Here is a 17,456-nt window from a genome sequence, read left to right as displayed (position 1 = left end):
TCGAGATACTGGATGAATGGTATTTCTAGCGAGAGACTCATTGGTTTCAACGGTAGTGTTGAAATCATATTGCCGTCAATATCCATCCATTCATCCATTATTCGAAGCACTTATCCTGATCTCAGGGTCACGGGGATGCTGGAGCCTATCCGAGCAGTCATTGGTCGGCAGGCGGGGAGACACCCTGGACAGGCCGCCAGGCCATCACACAGGGCATCAATATCATGACATTAAACACGTCTCCACTGCTTGAGTCGAGCGTGGAATGGGTAGTTAACAGGACAGTTACCTAGCTACATTAGACATGTTACATGATCCATGTCGATCTTCACTGTGGTTTTGTAGTAGCTAACTGACACGCTGTATGATCAAGTTTAGCTAACTAGGCTGATATGGATGCATAGTGAATCATGCACAAACAAGTCCCATCTTAGAGCAGCTATAGACAGAGCTACAGTACATGTGTGGCAGTTGATGCAGTTGCATGCTTTCAGAACTGAATCCATTGTTGGCATATGCTTCTTGCCCATTGGTGGACTTTGACTAATCTCATACACCCCTGTATATCTGTGTTGTGTTCATCTGTTGTCTTGTCTATGAATTTTCTCATTCATCCAGGTCATGGTTATCCAAAGGAGTTGAATCAAGTGCAACTGGACTTGGTATATATCTGTGAAGACGTTTCACCTCTCATCCAAGAGGCTTCCTCAGTTCGTGCCTTTCTGACTAGACTAGCTTGGTCTAGAGGCTTCCTGAGTTCATGCCTTTCTGACTAGACTAGCTTGGTCTAGAGGCTTCCTGAGTTCATGCCTTTCTGACTAGACTAGCTTGGTCTAGTCAGAAAGGCACGAACCGAGGAAGCCTCTTGGATGAGAGGCGAAACGTCTTCACGGATATATACCAAGTCCAGTTACACTTGATTCAACTCCTTTGGATCTCTTATCTTATTTCACCACCGTTTATTGTAAAGTGACTTTGAGTGTTAGAAAAGCGCTATATAAATTTGATTTATTATTATTACATAACAATCTTAAGCTGAGGCATTTTTCAGGGACATGTCTTAATTGGTTATTGAAGCAGTGCAAAATCGTCATATTTGTAAAATTTGAACTTTAAATTTTATCATTTTAAATTGTTTGTGTTTTTTGCAGGTTTGGAATGCAATGTTAACAGTGCAAATTTGCACATTCCAGTCCAGAAGTGCTGCTGAAATACTACGGATTGTGTCATTACCAAGGGCGCTCCTGGCCATTACCATGTTTGTATCCCGACTGTGTTTGCTCTTTCAAAACTACAGGTGTGTCGAAGTCAAATCGATCATGAGATGAGCACACACAGAAATTCCACAACAAGCAGCACATTTTAATTTGTTTGTGTGAAACCTGCGATTTTAGAGATATTTGCCAGCCGCAAACTTTTTTAAATCACATCAGATGTCATTTGAGGTGACGCGAAACTGTCAAGTTTCCTTTTAGGAATTTCATCACATTTTCCCTCATCACATTTTCTTTCCATATATCTTATACATCCATATAATTTTGTTATCCTGTTTCAATGTTATATCCTTCGCTCACTAAGATATGTGGCTTTTTTTTTCTTTCTTTTTTTTTTACATTGTGATGCTGGTCACGTGGCTCAGGTCCTGGGCTGTTCCGGTGGCATCTGGACACTGCTTGGTGTCCTGCTCATCATCTACTACTACTTTCGGCCATTCCTGTTAGGGGTCGCCACAGCGGATCATCCGTTTCCATCTCTTCCTGTCCTCTGCATCTTCCTCTGTCACACCAGCCACCTGCATGTCCTCTCTCACCACATCGATAAACTTCCTCTTTGGCCTTCCTCTTTTCCTCTTCACTGGCAGCTCTATATTCAGCATCCTTCTCCCAATATACCCAGCATCTCTCCTCCACACATGTCCAAGCCATCTGTGTCTCTTGCTTTGTCTCCAAACCATCCAACCTGAGCTGTCCCTCTAACATAATCATTCCTAATCCTGTCCTTCTTCGTCACTCCCAATGAAAATCTTAGCATCTTCTACTCTGCCACCTCCAGCTCCACCTCCTGTCTTTTCGTCAGTGCCACTGTCTCCAAACCATACAACATAGATGGTCTCACAACCATCTTGTAAACCTTCCCTTTACCTCTTGTTGGTACCCTTCTGTCACAAATCGCTCCTGATACTCTTCTCCACCCACTCCACCCTGCCTGCACTCTCTTCTTCACCTCTCTTCTGCACTCCCTGTTACTTTGGACAGCTGACCCCAAGTATTTAAACTCATACGCCTTCATCACCTCTGCTCCTTGCATCCTCACCATTCCACTGTCCTCCCTCTCATTCACGCATATGTATTCCATCTTGCTCCTACTGACTTTCATTCCTCTTCTCTCCAGTGCATACCTCCACCTCTCCAAGCTCTCCTCCACCTGCAACCTACTCTCACTACAGCTCACAAGGTCATCCGCAAACATCGTAGTCCACGGAGACTCCTGCCTGATCTCATCCGTCAACCTATCCATCACCATTGCAAACAAGAAAGGGCTCAGAGCCAATCCTTGATGTAATCCCACCTCCACCTTGAACCCATCTGTCATTCCAACCACACACCTCACCATTGTCACACTTCCCTGATACATATCCTGCACCACTCCTACATACTTCTCTGCAACTCCCGACTTCCTCATATTCTTCATACATTTTGTAATTCCATTATAATTCTGTTATCCACTTTCAATGTTGTATTCTGTAAATTGTGTAAACACAACATCCATTGTACGTTATCCATCTTGGGAGAGAGATCCCTCCTCTGTTGTGCTGCTTGAGGTTTCTTCCTATTTTTTCTCCCTGTTAAAGGTTTTTTTAGGGAGTTATTCCTTATCCAATCTGATGCAAGGGTCTAAGGACAGGGTGTTGTGTTGCTGTAAAGCCCCTTGAGGCAAATTTGTAATTTGTGATATTGGGCTTTACAAACAAAATTGACTTGACTTGAATTGCCAGGTTACAACACAAATATTTTTCAACTTTAAGTAGTGACATATCGTGGACACATAAGTCACTTGCCTTTGAAGAGTGAAGCCCATCTGACCTCTCAACAGGAGGTGTCTGGTGTTAAGGGTTAGGGTTAGACTATTGTAAAAATTATGTTAGGTTTCCTTATTCTAAGTTGTATTTGTTTGATGTGCTTTTGTCTTGCAGGATACAGATGTGGAAGATAGCAACACTCGTGGAGTCAAGATAGGATTGTTAACTGTCATTGATGACGATGTTGCCACCACTGACACAGACCCAAATGTAAGGTGGCTTGCTTTGAGGAGCAAATCGTGCTTGATGACATTCCGGGCGTTCCCACTGCTACGGCTCTCCCGTTTGGACTGATTTATGCCTTTAACAATCATTATCCAAAGAAACTAAAGCACACCTTCGAAATCATTCAAACTGCTGTCATGCACCAACCAGGTTTTCATGATACCAACCTTTCTGCATGGGTGCAGTCTTTCAAAAACAAATTACTGAGGTGCTAGTGTGCTGACCAGTGAGTAGTTATACATGCAGTTTGCTGGAGAGTGGTTGTGTCAGTGTGTGTCCGTGTCATTGTGTGCATGTGTTTCTAAGAAAAAGGGGAAGGTGGTGAGAGAGATTGGGGATTTTGGTAGTTGCTAGGCTGCTTTTACCTTTTCGAGATCAACCTCTTTTTTTTCTTTTTTGGAGGAGCTTTAGGCTAATCAATTTAAAGGTTTTTCTCTGATTGCTGTGTTTAGAATGTCATCAGCAGTCAGCCATGTTTAATATGTAGTTAGCCTAGTTAGTTAGCCATCTAGAAAAACAGTTTATCACTTTGACTGCTTGTGTAAAATTTTGTACACATCTTCAAATGGTCTTATACTGTTTTGTTTGTGTGTGCGTGTGTGTGCGCACGCATGCATCTGTGTGTTAGGCTTATAAGTGTGAACACAGCTGGGTCGGCTCTACTCTGCTGGCTTAAGTCTTGTATGCTCTATTTACAAGATTGCAGACAGTCAAGTTGCAGGTGGGAACAGATATGGCAAGTCTATTTAACATTTGACTAAAAAGCACAAAGGAAGAGGAGAGGGCAGAAAGGAAGGCAGATTTGACCTTGTCAATGGAAAGAGAGGAAGGAGCCAGTGACAGGAGCAAGGCTATGCAGGCTGTCATTTCATCTAAACACTACGTGATAGATTTTGATTAAAAAACCCAAACACCACCCTATAGGGGTGGAGCTGTGTGAATTAGTGAGAACAGTTAGTGTAGTACTAGTTTAGAATGAAATGCTAAATACTCTTTGACCTTGACTGAACATGATTCAAGAGCACTTTTATAGAAGTCAAGTGGATCACTGTGTGGTTGACAAGGGACAGCAGTATGAAGAGAGGTTGGATGAGGCAGTGCCTGTAGAGTGGGCCAACACAGACAGAGCTGTGTTTGGTTCAAACTTTTGAACCTCCAATTTACTGTGCGGTTTGAACATTCTCCTTCTATCGTTGTTTGAAAGGAGACCCAGGAAAGTAGATAAAATTAGATGGAGTTAAAGCTTTCAGAACATGGATGATCTTCCCAGGCACAGCAAGAAGAGGCAAGAAGTGTTTTCTTGTCTTTGGCTTCATGCAAAAAGAGAGTTTTTGCCTTCCACTGAACAACAAACAATTCTAACAGTAACAAGTACAGCTACTAAAATTGGATGGGGAACTAGTCTAGTCCAGGAACTAGTCTAAACTGTAACAGCAACCACAGAAAAAAGTGTTACTCGGCCCGTTCTGGTGGGAAGAAAAGCAACGTTTACTGTATATTTCTAAATTGAATATCAGATTTAAACGATGTCACATAACATGAAGGTGGAAATTTTTATTACGCTGTTGAATTCTACTTTTGCTATCATGTTGCTCCATCTTGCGGCAGACCAACGAAAAACATGAGGTAAAAGAAACCCCACAGCGCTCCATTGCAACTCATCTTATAATGCCATCTGCTTATTTCGTAATAACAAATATACGGAAGTCATAAAAAGTCTTCAATTAGCATTAATGTCTTTTGGTGGTAGAATATGGTATCTAAATGTCCTTGATATTGAGATTTTACTGTAGTAATACAAATTAGTTTTATTGGCTCTGACGTCGTATCAGGTGACGCAAGAATCCAGGAAGTGTTTGGGTTACACAAGGCGGAAGTGAGAGCCCTGTGAACCTGAAAAGTGTCGAGCAAGAATAACTTGTTAATGAAGAACAGCGGCTGTTCTAAAGAAGTTACGAGACTCGAAATTGGTAAGCATGACTTTTTTTTCTAGCCTTCCTTAGTTTAACCTTGCAGCAACAGCAGTGACGTAATCTCAGCTCGTTTATCATTCATGTTAGGATTACCTTCAATTCGGCCGTTTTGTCCTTTTGCAAGGGGACTTGGTTTAAGGTGGGGATGTTCGTGGGATTCAACAGCAATATTTTATTTTCTTTTTGTTCTTCAGAAATGCGGGGATTTTATTCGTATCTAGTGGTCGATTTATGCAGCGTACCGTGTAGGTAGCCTACAGCTGTAACTACATCTATAGTCGTCTATAACTAGCTAACGGTAACTACAGTTTAGTCTGCAACTATAGGCCATTATAGCTAATAGTTAATGTTGTTGCTTGAAGCTGTTGACACCGTTGTCCATGACATAACTATAGAAGCAGCTTCTGTTCTGGCGTTAGCATGTCAAGTGCAAAGACCACTGACAACTGGCCAACTCGGATATTCTGTCTTACGTAAGGTAAACTGTGGAAGGACGTTAAATGTCGTGACTGTGTTTATCGTTAACAAGATAAACTCACATGAATTACATCCATCTAGTCTGTTTTTAAAGTGAGCCAAATTGTGTCCCCGAAATCATAACTCTTAGTTTCCTGAGACAGACGACAAGATGTCCTTCAGTCATAGCAGAAGCAAAACAACAGCTGTTTGGCTGCCAGCACCTTTGGTCAGGTCTATTTCCCACTTTCACCTTCTGTGCAATAACATACCTCCCCCTTTTGCTTCTTTAAAAAAAAAAAAACAAGTTTGCAGATGATTACCAATATCGCACCACAATTCTATCCTTAAGGACTTAAGCATTGCCTTTGCTTTTGTCAACTAATGTTTGTCTTTGAGTACTTGCTGTCTATGGGTTTCCCTTGATCTTACTTTTCATGGAAGATTGAATAACTCCACTTCTGTTTGCTCCATCAGGTTCTTGGGTACAGCACTTTATCCCGATTCCCTCATTTCACCATTAGTGCCTGTGCATTTGGAGCTGGATTTGATGTGCCATCGACCAGCAGGCCCCACCAGCCATAATTTCATTCCCGCTCAGGCGCTTTCATCCAAGTAGTCTTCATCTTCTTCAATGACGGGTCGTGGCGGAGGAGGGGCCAGGCCTAATGGCCCTGGAGCAACTAACAAGATTTGCCAATTCAAGCTGGTGCTGTTGGGGGAATCGGCAGTGGGCAAGTCTAGTTTGGTGCTACGTTTTGTCAAAGGCCAGTTCCATGAATACCAGGAAAGCACCATTGGAGGTAAGGGATGAGGAATTAATTATTCCCTAGAAAAGGATGTTCAGTAGGTAGAAGATGGTCTTGTGTAAAAAGTAGAAGTCATGGGCATCACACTATCGGTGTCAGCAGATCCTTTTCTTATGCAGCTAACAGGGTAGAGTATGGTACTTAAACTGCCAAAGAAAGGGTTCCCACTTCCTGTGTAATTGAGTGGGCATAATTTTGATGGTACCAACACTACCAGGACTTGTTGTTTGATTGTCTGTGGCAAGGCTCATGCAACAGGAGGGTTCACAGATGGAGAGTAGACGTAGATTAGTGAACACACAGCGTTTCTTTATTTAACCTATATATACAATCAAAAAGTCTTTGCTTGCACGCTGCACAGGCTGGTGCTTAGCGTTGCTGGAGCCTTGTCTGTCTGTTTTTGGATTGCTTCTTCCTCTGTTGTGTTCACACATGTTGTGTCAGTGTGTCAGTCCAGGACCCAGCCTCACTGCAGAATATAAAGAGCAGGTTGTTAGTTTGTCACACCTTAAGATCAGACTCGCTATTGAATCTGCTACCCCGTAACCCATGCCCCCTCTCACTCCGCTTACAGCCAAGGCTAAATCACGCCCCACTACCACATATTCTTTGTGGCAATCTATAATATAACTGTCTTAAATCATGCTGTAAATTGTTAAAGCTGCCCAGGGCAGAGTTATGATCAGAATCAGAATTTTACATTGGTACTCAAGGCCACACAAACCTCTGGAAATTGTTTGCGCTGTTGTGCATGGAACTTTTCTTCAGGTTTAACTGAAGTGCCGTATGGCTGAGTGTCCCCAGAGTGCAAAACCAATTTACCCACCGATTTAGCAAAATGAACAAAAAGTGCCACAGTATGAAATAATTCTGTCATACAATGGAGTAGATTAAAACTAGTCTAGAGTCAAGGTTTAGCTGGAGTGTTGTTGATGAAATTTTTAATATTGCACCAGTAAAGACTGATGTAGTGGTCCTATAGTAATTTAATGTATTGTTAAGCTGTAACTTTTCTGTGGAGCCATCAATTGCTATACTTGGCATCAAATACTAACTCAAATATGGTTGAGTGACATTGTGTGTTCGGAATCACTATACTGTAATCAGAAATTTAGGCTTAAATTAAGAATAAAGGGACAACCTTTTCAGGTTCTCCCATATGGCTACCAGTTTCTATATAGTACAATATGAATGACTTAAAGGAAAAGTTCACCAAGTTTCAATCTTTTCTCTGTCTATCAGCGACAGGGATAACACATGAAAACCACCAGCAATTCACAAACGTTTCTGTATCTCTGGGGCGCTGATGTATCGTGGCGTCATTTGGCGGCTGGTAAAACTACGGCCTAGCAGGTTTTCTAATACTATAATCTACGCTAAACACACTGTCAAAAACACATTGTCATTTTCTCGGCTAAGCTGTGTTTCCAATGGTGGAAATGACGTCCGACGACACTAGCACAGAGGATTATATGGACTATGATACAGAGGATTACACGCAAATGCATTCAGGTACATGTAAGCGCTGTGAGAAATACTGTGAGCAGGACAACACTGATTTCCCTATCAATATAGCACACAGTGAAGACTTAATTTCTTCAATCAACTACATTACTCATCAGTACTGGTTGCACATACACAAAACCATTAGTGCAATTCCCCTTTCCCTTTAAGACTCAGTCTTGTACCGTAGTATGGTGGCTCCTGTTCAGGTCTGTTCTACAGCTTCTTTTGTTTATTTTTATACACTGGAGAATTTTTTCCTCATTCAGAATGTTTTTTTTTCTAGCTATTGGTACATTAACAGACGGTTAAATAATAATCCAAAAAAAAATTTTGGGGGGGGGGGGCACTCTTTGGCCTCTAATTTTTGCCTAATAGTTTATCATCACTGCCTTTCACAGAGCAGAGTTAAACACATGGGTGTTAACACCAGTCACAGTAGGCACAGGAAATTGACTCTTCTCCCTTACTCTCTTTTACTTTCTCCCTCATTCATTTCCTAATGTGAATTGTGAACATCATACGATAGTTTCTGCTTAATGCTCAAACATTTCTCGGCATATCTACATCATGCTTGCTGTCTTAACACTTGGTCTAAATGTAGGACTAATGACACCATTTGGCTTAGTCTACCAAACCTGGAAACCGTGAGCATAATGGGTTACTTGCAGCTAGTGAAGATCTTTTGCACTGTTATTAAAAGTCTTGTTTACGTGATCTTTGAACTCAAACTACATCACAAGCACACGGTATAACCATAGTACATTTAAAATCACATCAGTGTGTAAACTGACTGGGTGTGTCCATGCTCCTTTACCTTAAATATTATTGTACATAGTTGGACATGACCTCGGAGACAAGACGAATGCATGGATGTCAAAGTAGAGGTCCAACTATCAGTTAACTGATGTCCTGTCTCTTGCCTCCTCTCAGCTGCCTTCCTCACCCAGACAGTCTGTCTTGATGACACCACGGTTAAGTTTGAGATCTGGGACACAGCAGGCCAAGAGCGCTACCACAGCCTGGCTCCGATGTACTACAGAGGAGCCCAAGCAGCCATTGTCGTCTATGACATTACCAACACAGTAGGTCTCAACTGCTGTGTGATCTTGAGGGACAGAACCTAGCTAATAACCACATGAGAAACATGGATGGACTGATTTTTTTTTACTTTCAATTTAAAGCTGAATATCTGATTTTACTATGCCACCCCCATTTTGTCGCTAAATATTTGGTTTTTTTGTGTGTGTGTGTGGGGGGGGGGGGGTAGGAAAGAAATGAAAAATTGATTGCAGAGGTCTAATGATAAAATGTGACGAGAACAATGTCAGATGAGCTTCTTGTCTCATCAGGACACTTTCACACGAGCCAAGAACTGGGTAAAGGAGCTGCAGAGACAAGCCAGTCCGAACATAGTGATTGCTCTGGCTGGCAACAAAGCTGACATCGCCAACAAGAGAGCTGTGAACCTTCAGGTATGAGGGGTGTTTCCTGTCAGCTGAGTCAGCAGATGCCATGATTGTTCTTAACTTGAAATAGCTTATTCATCGCTATTTCTTTCTGGCGTGTCTATAGGCCTGGATCTTCTGTGTTTGCAGTGCTACTTGACCAAAGAGAGAGTCAAGTAACAGTGAATTCACTTGTTCAGAATATGAACCAAAATTACATTTTCCTTACCAGTGATAAGTAAATAATTTATATGTGGTAAGTAAACTGTAATTTAAATCATTGTAACTTTATTATAATTTTATTGAAGTAAATCATTAATAAAGTCAATCATTCACTCCTTTTTTTTATTGGCTTTGGATGTCTGCATTTTTCCTGACCAGATTTTCCAATTTTCAGCAAATCCCTGCCCTGGAAACTTTATTATTTTTTAGTTTAAAGTTTATTATTGACGAGATCATGTTTTCCTCAGGAAGCACAAGTGTACGCTGATGACAATGGTCTGCTGCTCATGGAGACCTCTGCCAAGACTGCAATGAATGTCAATGAAATCTTCATGGCTATTGGTGAGTGCACGTTTCAACAGAGCTAGACTTAAAAACAAAACTATTTTTAGTGTGTGATGACAAGTATTTGTCAGTGACCTTTTTCCTATGACAAAGGAGATGATAACTAAATAAAAATTCACCTTTGGTTCTGACAAGTTTCGGAAGTATATTCAGACCAAAGCATTGCCTTCAGATAGATATAGAAGCTGATGCTTTAGGTTACTGCTCTGTTTCTTCAACTAGATGTAATTGGACCCAAATAGAAGGGCACAGTTTACGTCGATCACAATTACTTGTAAATAATTGTAAACTGTCATTTTACATTTCCACATAAGTACTCGTGGTAACATAAATGTTTACATCATGTGTTAAATGCAACTGGAAACCCCTGTGTTTGAATCAAGCGCTTCCTTTACACCTGACCCATCATGACCATCGATTACACAGTGTGGTCATATATGACCATAACAAAATATGTCAGCAATAATGGGTGGGGAAAAAAAACAGAAGCTCAACATTGACTGTTTTTGCAAAAAGGTGTAATAAGTAAAGTGAAAATGAATGAATAGCCCCGGTGTTATAAAAAGTCGTAAATGTACAGTTAAGTAGTTTTGTTTCCTGACACGGAGAGAATAATAATCATGATCACAATATTCAGCAAAATAATTGTTAATGATTAGGAATAATTGGTATAACTTAATAGATGGTTGTACATCATGACAACTTGAAAAGAAGTTAACCTGTAAAATCATGCACAGTTTAGCCCATGTTACATTATACTTTGTTCCTAAGTGTACTGTAATCACACAGACTAAAGAACATTCCTTTTAAAAGCTGCGATACTATATTTGACCATCTTAACTTTGTGGTCCTATCTGTCCTTGTAGCCAAGAAGCTACCCAAGAGTGACCCTCAGGGTGGAGGTGGACCAGGGGGCCGGGCGAGGACAGGAGTGGACCTGCAAGAGCCCCCTCCACAGAGCCGCAGCAGCCAGTGCTGTGGTGGAAGCAACTAGCAAGAAAAAAACATGAACTTAGTGAGCGAGCCCTGATGAACATCTGTTTTAAGGACAACAGCTGACTAAAGCCCAGAGGAGAGAGAAGGGGCCGAATCACTCTCCATTCCTGCACTTAAACTGAGATTACAGATGAGATTATCTGGATCCCTTCTGATCAAAAGGAACTTTTTTTTAAAACAAAAATCATAAGCTAGAGGGAATTTCTGACATCCCTCATTTCTATCTTTTCCTTTGATATTCTATCTATCTACCTCCCTGTCTACCTTTATCTGGCTGTTAACCTGTCCTCAGTTGATTTAATTCTGTCTTAAATTATCTTTAAGGATGATGGTTGTGTATCATTTTGCTCTCCTTGTGTGTGTGCGTGTGTGTGTGCGTGTGCATGCGTGCGTGCAAGTATGTGTGTGTGTGAGAGAAAGTACATGAGTGATATCAAGCTTCTTTTTTCCCTTTTCTGCTCTGATCTCACTTTTACGCCAGTGGAATATACAATACACAACGAAATATACAAACTCCCAACCATGTCGCCGAAATACAAACAGGATTTCATCTCAAGGGGAATTTGTCTCGTTACTTTTCCAGTTCTTTATCGTCGTGCTTAGGAAAAGTTGCAGATGCTGCCCATGGCTGTTGCTCACTTGCAGTAAATCTTGACCCATTGAGCTCCAGTACACACCTTTAGGTGTTTCTGACCTGCTCAACAGATTCAATTCTTAACACATGTAAAACCAGAAAGCTACGAGCAGTGTTTTTTCAGTCTTCAAGAGAAATGTGAGAATAAATTGTGAGACCAAAAAGGAATTTAAAAAAAATAAAATATGCAATATTTCTTCACCCAATTCCAGCTTGCATTTGTTTACAGCTATGTGACTGTCTGTCTGATGTATTTTAAGTAATTTTAAAGTTGTTTTTTATGGCTCCCTTAAATTACAACCTCCTATCATGTTGTCTTAGATGTGTAATTATAGAAAATGTATAGCTTTGTATAAATGTATTACTTTTCTCCATATTTAATAATAATAATAAATCTTATATAGCGCTATTTTTAGCATACTATAATATATTTAGCATACTATAATGTTTGAAACTAGAATTGATATGGAGAACCTTAATCAATGCACTTCCAGGTTTAACCGTGTAGCTGTTTTTGATGCCAGTATTGGTTGTGGGTAATATCAGGTTTTTTTTGTCATGATCTTTCCTGTACTGGTCACATTTTTTGGTTCATCCGGTGTTTGTCTTCTGCTGCTCATGTTAGGATACTCCCCCCCCCCTTTTTTTTTTTCTTCTCCCCAATTGTATCCAGCTAATTACCCCACTCCTCTGAGCTGTCCCGGTCGCTGCTCCATCCCCTCTGCCGATCTGGGGAGGGCTATGGACCACCACATGCCTCCTCCGATACATGTGGAGTCACTGGCCACTTCTTTTCACCTGACAGTGAGGAGTTTCGCCAGGGGGACGTGGCATGTGGGAGAATCACGCTATTCCCCCCCAGTTCCCCCTCCCCCCGAACAGGCGCCCTGACCGACCAGAGTAGGCGCTAGTGCAGCGACCAGGACACATACCCACATCCGGCTTCCCAACCGCAGACACGGCCAATTGTGTCTTTAGGGATGCCCGACCAAGCCGGAGGTAACACGGGGATTCGAACTGGAGATCCCCACGTTGGTAGGCAATGGAATGGAGTGCTATCCAACCCAGACGCCCCATATTTTATTTTTTTTATGAACGTTTAGCTAAAATTAGCATTTTATTTTGAATTGGTGGTTCTCGTCTTGTAGTGGTCTCCAACCCACCACCCACTAATTGAATGTATTGGATAAGACGTTTATCATCCTCAAGAGGTTTCCCACTTGTCTTGGAAAACTGCTTAATCATGGTGTTTTTGAAGGGTGCATTTCAGAAAAATAATAGGTGTGAAATTCTGAAGTTTATTGCACAAAGCATTTTCTAAAACGGAATATGAGAGTCTTAATTGCTGAATCGTTAGTTGCTCTTATTGAAGAAAATGGATTAGCTAAACTAATCATCAGCATGAAATTAATAATGGCTTTCTGGGACATCGTGATGTATTGGTATGGATTGCAACCTAACCGAGTTTGAACAAAATAACATTGTCAGTCCTCAGTTTTTGTTTGTTTTTTTTTTTGGTGATTTTCGTCATAATTTATAGAATGGGCTTTTTCTCCACTTCATTGTCAGTCCATCATTTTGGGAGTAGTTGGATATTCATGATGTGATTCCAACAGATCAGCTGCAAGCATTTGCACTGACGGCATTTCTCCACTGCGAGATGTCTACTGCTGGGGAGCAAATCGTGGTGTGAAAGTGCAGTGAATTCAGAGCTTCCTCATCCTTTGATTTCTGGCCTCCCTGTGAGATGTGGATGGAGAAGATGTTCTATTACCCCAAGGTGGGTTAACCCCCCCCCCCCGGTGATTGTGCCTGCTGAACTCGTTTGGATGAGAAGCATTACATGACGCTCCCATGTGGGCCGTCTCATTTGTCCAAAACTCCGCGGGTGCCGGATGAGACACTCATCCACTCCTCGCTATTTCACATCCAGTCATCTACCAATACTGTTGGTTTTCCTCCTTGTTCTTCCTGAGCTCCCTCGGTCCTGAACACAATCCACAGAGCCTTTAATCCTTCCTCACTATATCCTGTCAGCAGTAACCCACTTTCTCTCTGAACAACATCGTTTTGTTGTTGATTTCCACTCCAGGTTTCTTTCTCTGCGACCACCAACCATGGTTATGCGCGTTGTAGTCAAGGTGACCCCATTGGGAAACAAACCCCCAACACATTCATTTTCATTGCTTGTTTATGTTAGATAAAGCAATGGGGATTGGGGTTGGGCATCTTGCACATATATAACAGTCACTGTCTTACATTCTTGTATTAGTGCAGCATCATTATTGGTGGTGTTTTGTTGGGTACTGTGTACAATCCACATTTCCTTGAACAGGGTGTCTTGCACTCTCAATGTATGAGTCTTTCCATGTTATTAATCTCTTCACTAATGTGCAGCAATTGCCCCTGGGTTTGGGGGTCCAGTTTATACCATGTCCGTGTAACTGCTTTCTTGCCAGCCAGTGGTGCTTTGACCAGATATGTCCTTGTCTTGCACAATTTCACATGTCAGATTACCCAAATACACCACACTACATGTCTTATGTATTTAATAGGTAGCATTCAGCTATGTGCTGTACCCCCGTGATATTCAGTGGTGTGTCACAGAGAGCCATTTAAAGTCAGATATTCATTCTAACCTCCACACCACCAGCTGATTTCACTCATTAGTCGTCCCCTGTCAACAGAGTGTTAATAAGTGAAGCACTTTGTTGTAGTTTTGGATTGGAAAGAAAACTGGCATACACATGGCTATGCATGGCACATGATTGCAAATCCCTGTGATCTGTACACTGCTGCAGTACAGTAAGACCACCACCGTATTCAGTCTGCAATTCAGACCAGCTGGACCTTCAGATCATCTCTACACCCGAACAAGTCTCACACTTTTCCTGTTCCCCTCTTGCCCAGGTCTCTGTCCAGTATGCAAAGGCTCTAGAGGACCCTTGGGACAAACAACTTCGAGTGAGTCAAACGATCCAATTCCAGAAGGATCAAAATCTCTTCACAACGTAAAGGTCAGGCCTCGGGTTTCCAAAGACAAGAGCTTTGGTGATACTGATACCGTCCATAGAAGATTACAAGTAAACCATTACAGCCATGCACACCTGTCCCATGCGACTATAGGCCCTAAACTACTACTACTGCTACTATTTTCGGCTGCTCCCATTAGGGGTCGCCACAGCGGATCACCCATTTCCATTTCTTCCTGTCCTCTGCATCTTCCTCTGTCACACCAGCCACCTGCATGTCCTCTCACCACATCCATAAACCTCTTCTTTGTACTTTCAAATATACCCTACCTGTTCAGTGGTCACTGATGTATCATTCTGGACTTAACATATTATCAAACTGGTGTCTTTCACCGTCTCACATGCAGGGGGCCATCTAGTTACAAAAAATATGTTGTCTTGCACTCCAAACGGCTCACATCATTTGGCACAAATTAGCCATTTGGAGACTCCAAATGTGCATTTTACACTGTAAAACAATGTAAAAATGCTCATATTTTGGTGCTATATAATCAAATTTGAGGAGACAATAGGTAAGTCTTGTGTACATTTATACAAACACACGTACAGAAATACATTTGAGCAGCCTACAACCCATGTTATACATGTTACCTACCACTAGATGTAGGCAAAGTCCTGTCAGAGTTAAAAGCGTCACGTGGCCGTGTTATATAGGGTCATTAATTCCGCGAACCGATACATCCTGGGGTGACATCTGTGTGGTTTATTTTAGAAAAGGATGACAATTGGGGCATCGTTGGTTTAACAGAAATTATTCAGGTTCAGAGACTACTGATATCTCGTACCCCCCCATCCACCCCTGTATGTCTGTTATGTTGATCTGTTGTCTTGTTTCACCGCTGTTTATTGTAAAGCGACTTTGAGTGTTAGAAAAGCGCTATATAAGTTTGATTTATTATTATTAGATTTTCTTTTGTTTTGTTGCAAGTATCGCAGTTTTGCACTCTAAAACATTGTATTTTTAGTGAGCATATGTGCATGTGCAGACATGATATAAAACTCACGCAGCAACTAAAATAGGCCAAAAAAGTATTGTTACGATTCTCATCCCTCAAACCAGGTTAGTCACGTGCAGTATAGCTCTTCATTTCAAAAAATATATGCACCCCATAAGATATAATATTTTCTAAACGAATCTGAATAGGAAGCCAGCATGGCGTGTGCATTTGTATGCATGAGCTTGTTTGGGTGTGTGAGACTGTTGACAATATGGAGAGTGACCACGCAATAAGCCATTACTTGCACACTGGGATAAACACCATTACCTAAAATGTCTGGTAGAGATATGAAACAGCAGGGTTGTGCTTCCTTTGTGCTTGCCTGATTATTCTACTGCTCATTTTAAAGCAGGGTTTCTCTGGGGTTAATGCACCAGCCCTCTCTGTTTTGATGAACAGTGCCCTTTTAATAGAGGTGCTTGAAAATCTTCCAAGCTTTAAGTCTATTAGAGGAAGAAACAGCATAATGTTTTAAATGGGGGACGGGGGGGGGTTGCATCGGTTGGGTTTGTAAAGAATTTGTGGCACAGGTCTAAGCATTTTGGCAGTGAAGACTTTACATCCAAAACCTCTTGAACGTTACATTGTTCTGAATTTGAATCTGTTTTATTGGCCAAGCCAATCTGGGCAAAAGCTCTTAATTTTAAACCAGTGGTTCAATTTCACTATAGCAATAAGTAAGATGCCTTTAACCTTTTGGCTGGGATACATTATGAATGTCTTTCCTACAAATTATACTACCGTATTTTCTGGACTACAAGTCGTACCAGAGTATAAATCACACTTGGCAACAACAAAAAAACAAGTTGTGAAAAAAAACCATACCTCCATCCATTATCCAAAGCGCTTATCCTGCTCTCAGGGCTGCGGGGATGCTGGAGCCTATCCCAGCAGTCATTGGGCGGCAGGCGGAGGAACTGAATGAATAGAACGGACATTCCCATTAAAATCAGTTTAGCAGGATGGGCAGACCGGTGGCCATTTTTATTTGCACTGCTGCCATTGCAAAGAACTGTGACCGCTGTAGCGGGCTAACTTCCGTATGTACCGACTTGCGGCGAGTCGCCGAATCTTATTTTTTGTTGTTTTTTTTTATAGTCGCAGACTCACTGAAGTGACGTTTAACAGTAACGACCACACGAGCAATAGAGTAGTAGTACAAACATTTACGGTCCCACTGACGTGAGTTGTCATCACCTTAACAACAAGTGTCCGTTCTACTCGCATTCGGCTCTGTGCATAACGGTAGTCCACTGACTTCCGGTTTGTACTGCAGCGGTATCAAGTTACGGGACATATACAACTTGAAACTTTTCACCCGTTTTTTGGTAGGTGCAGGTGGAAGTTTGTCGACAATTCTGTGCATGTCGTTGACATTTATCCATGATAAATCTCGCAGGCATCGCGAAAAATACGCTATTGTCAATTGAACGCGACCAAACCGGAAACTGGTATGACCGCTGTAGTAGAAACCGGAAGTCAATGGACTACAGTTATGCGCAGAGTGGATCGAGTCACAACATTAAACAGTGCGTTCTAGTGGCCTTATTTGAAATGCAGCGTATTCCGCCTAATAAATTACATTGTATAAGTCACTTTGGAATATAAATCGCAGCACCAATCACACCAGTAAAAAAACAGCAGCTTATAGTCTGGGACATACGGTAATGCCCTGTAATAGCATAGCAAGGTGATACAAAGATGCATTAAGATCCAGTGTGACTCAAAAAGTCAGG

The 17,456-nt window shown here is 41.6% G+C and overlaps 1 protein-coding gene across 1 annotated transcript; it reads left to right on the top strand.

Annotated features, from left to right (window-relative positions):
* Positions 1-5,157: 5,157 nt before the first annotated feature.
* LOC130127410 (ras-related protein Rab-5C-like) lies at positions 5,158-11,434 on the top strand. The gene is made up of 6 exons (XM_056297041.1): positions 5,158-5,274; positions 6,211-6,536; positions 8,979-9,130; positions 9,398-9,520; positions 9,964-10,057; positions 10,927-11,434. Exons 2-6 carry the CDS (start codon positions 6,368-6,370, stop codon positions 11,052-11,054), a joined length of 666 nt encoding a protein of 221 aa, XP_056153016.1. The 5' UTR covers positions 5,158-5,274; positions 6,211-6,367; the 3' UTR covers positions 11,055-11,434.
* Positions 11,435-17,456: the final 6,022 nt, after the last annotated feature.

Source organism: Lampris incognitus, chromosome 17 (assembly GCF_029633865.1).
Source record: "Lampris incognitus isolate fLamInc1 chromosome 17, fLamInc1.hap2, whole genome shotgun sequence".
Classification (NCBI taxonomy): Eukaryota; Metazoa; Chordata; class Actinopteri; order Lampriformes; family Lampridae; genus Lampris; species Lampris incognitus.
Note: the sequence above shows the minus strand (reverse complement) of the source record. Positions and strands in the feature narration are given on the sequence as shown.

Bases quoted from the DNA above. Each gene is read 5' to 3' on its own strand.
- LOC130127410 (XM_056297041.1), top strand. From the start codon at position 6,368: ATGACGGGTCGTGGCGGAGGAGGGGCCAGGCCTAATGGCCCTGGAGCA. The intron at 6,537-8,978 runs GTAAGGGATGAG...GCCTCCTCTCAG, and splicing joins CCAGGAAAGCACCATTGGAG to CTGCCTTCCTCACCCAGACA. The intron at 10,058-10,926 runs GTGAGTGCACGT...CTGTCCTTGTAG, and splicing joins TGAAATCTTCATGGCTATTG to CCAAGAAGCTACCCAAGAGT.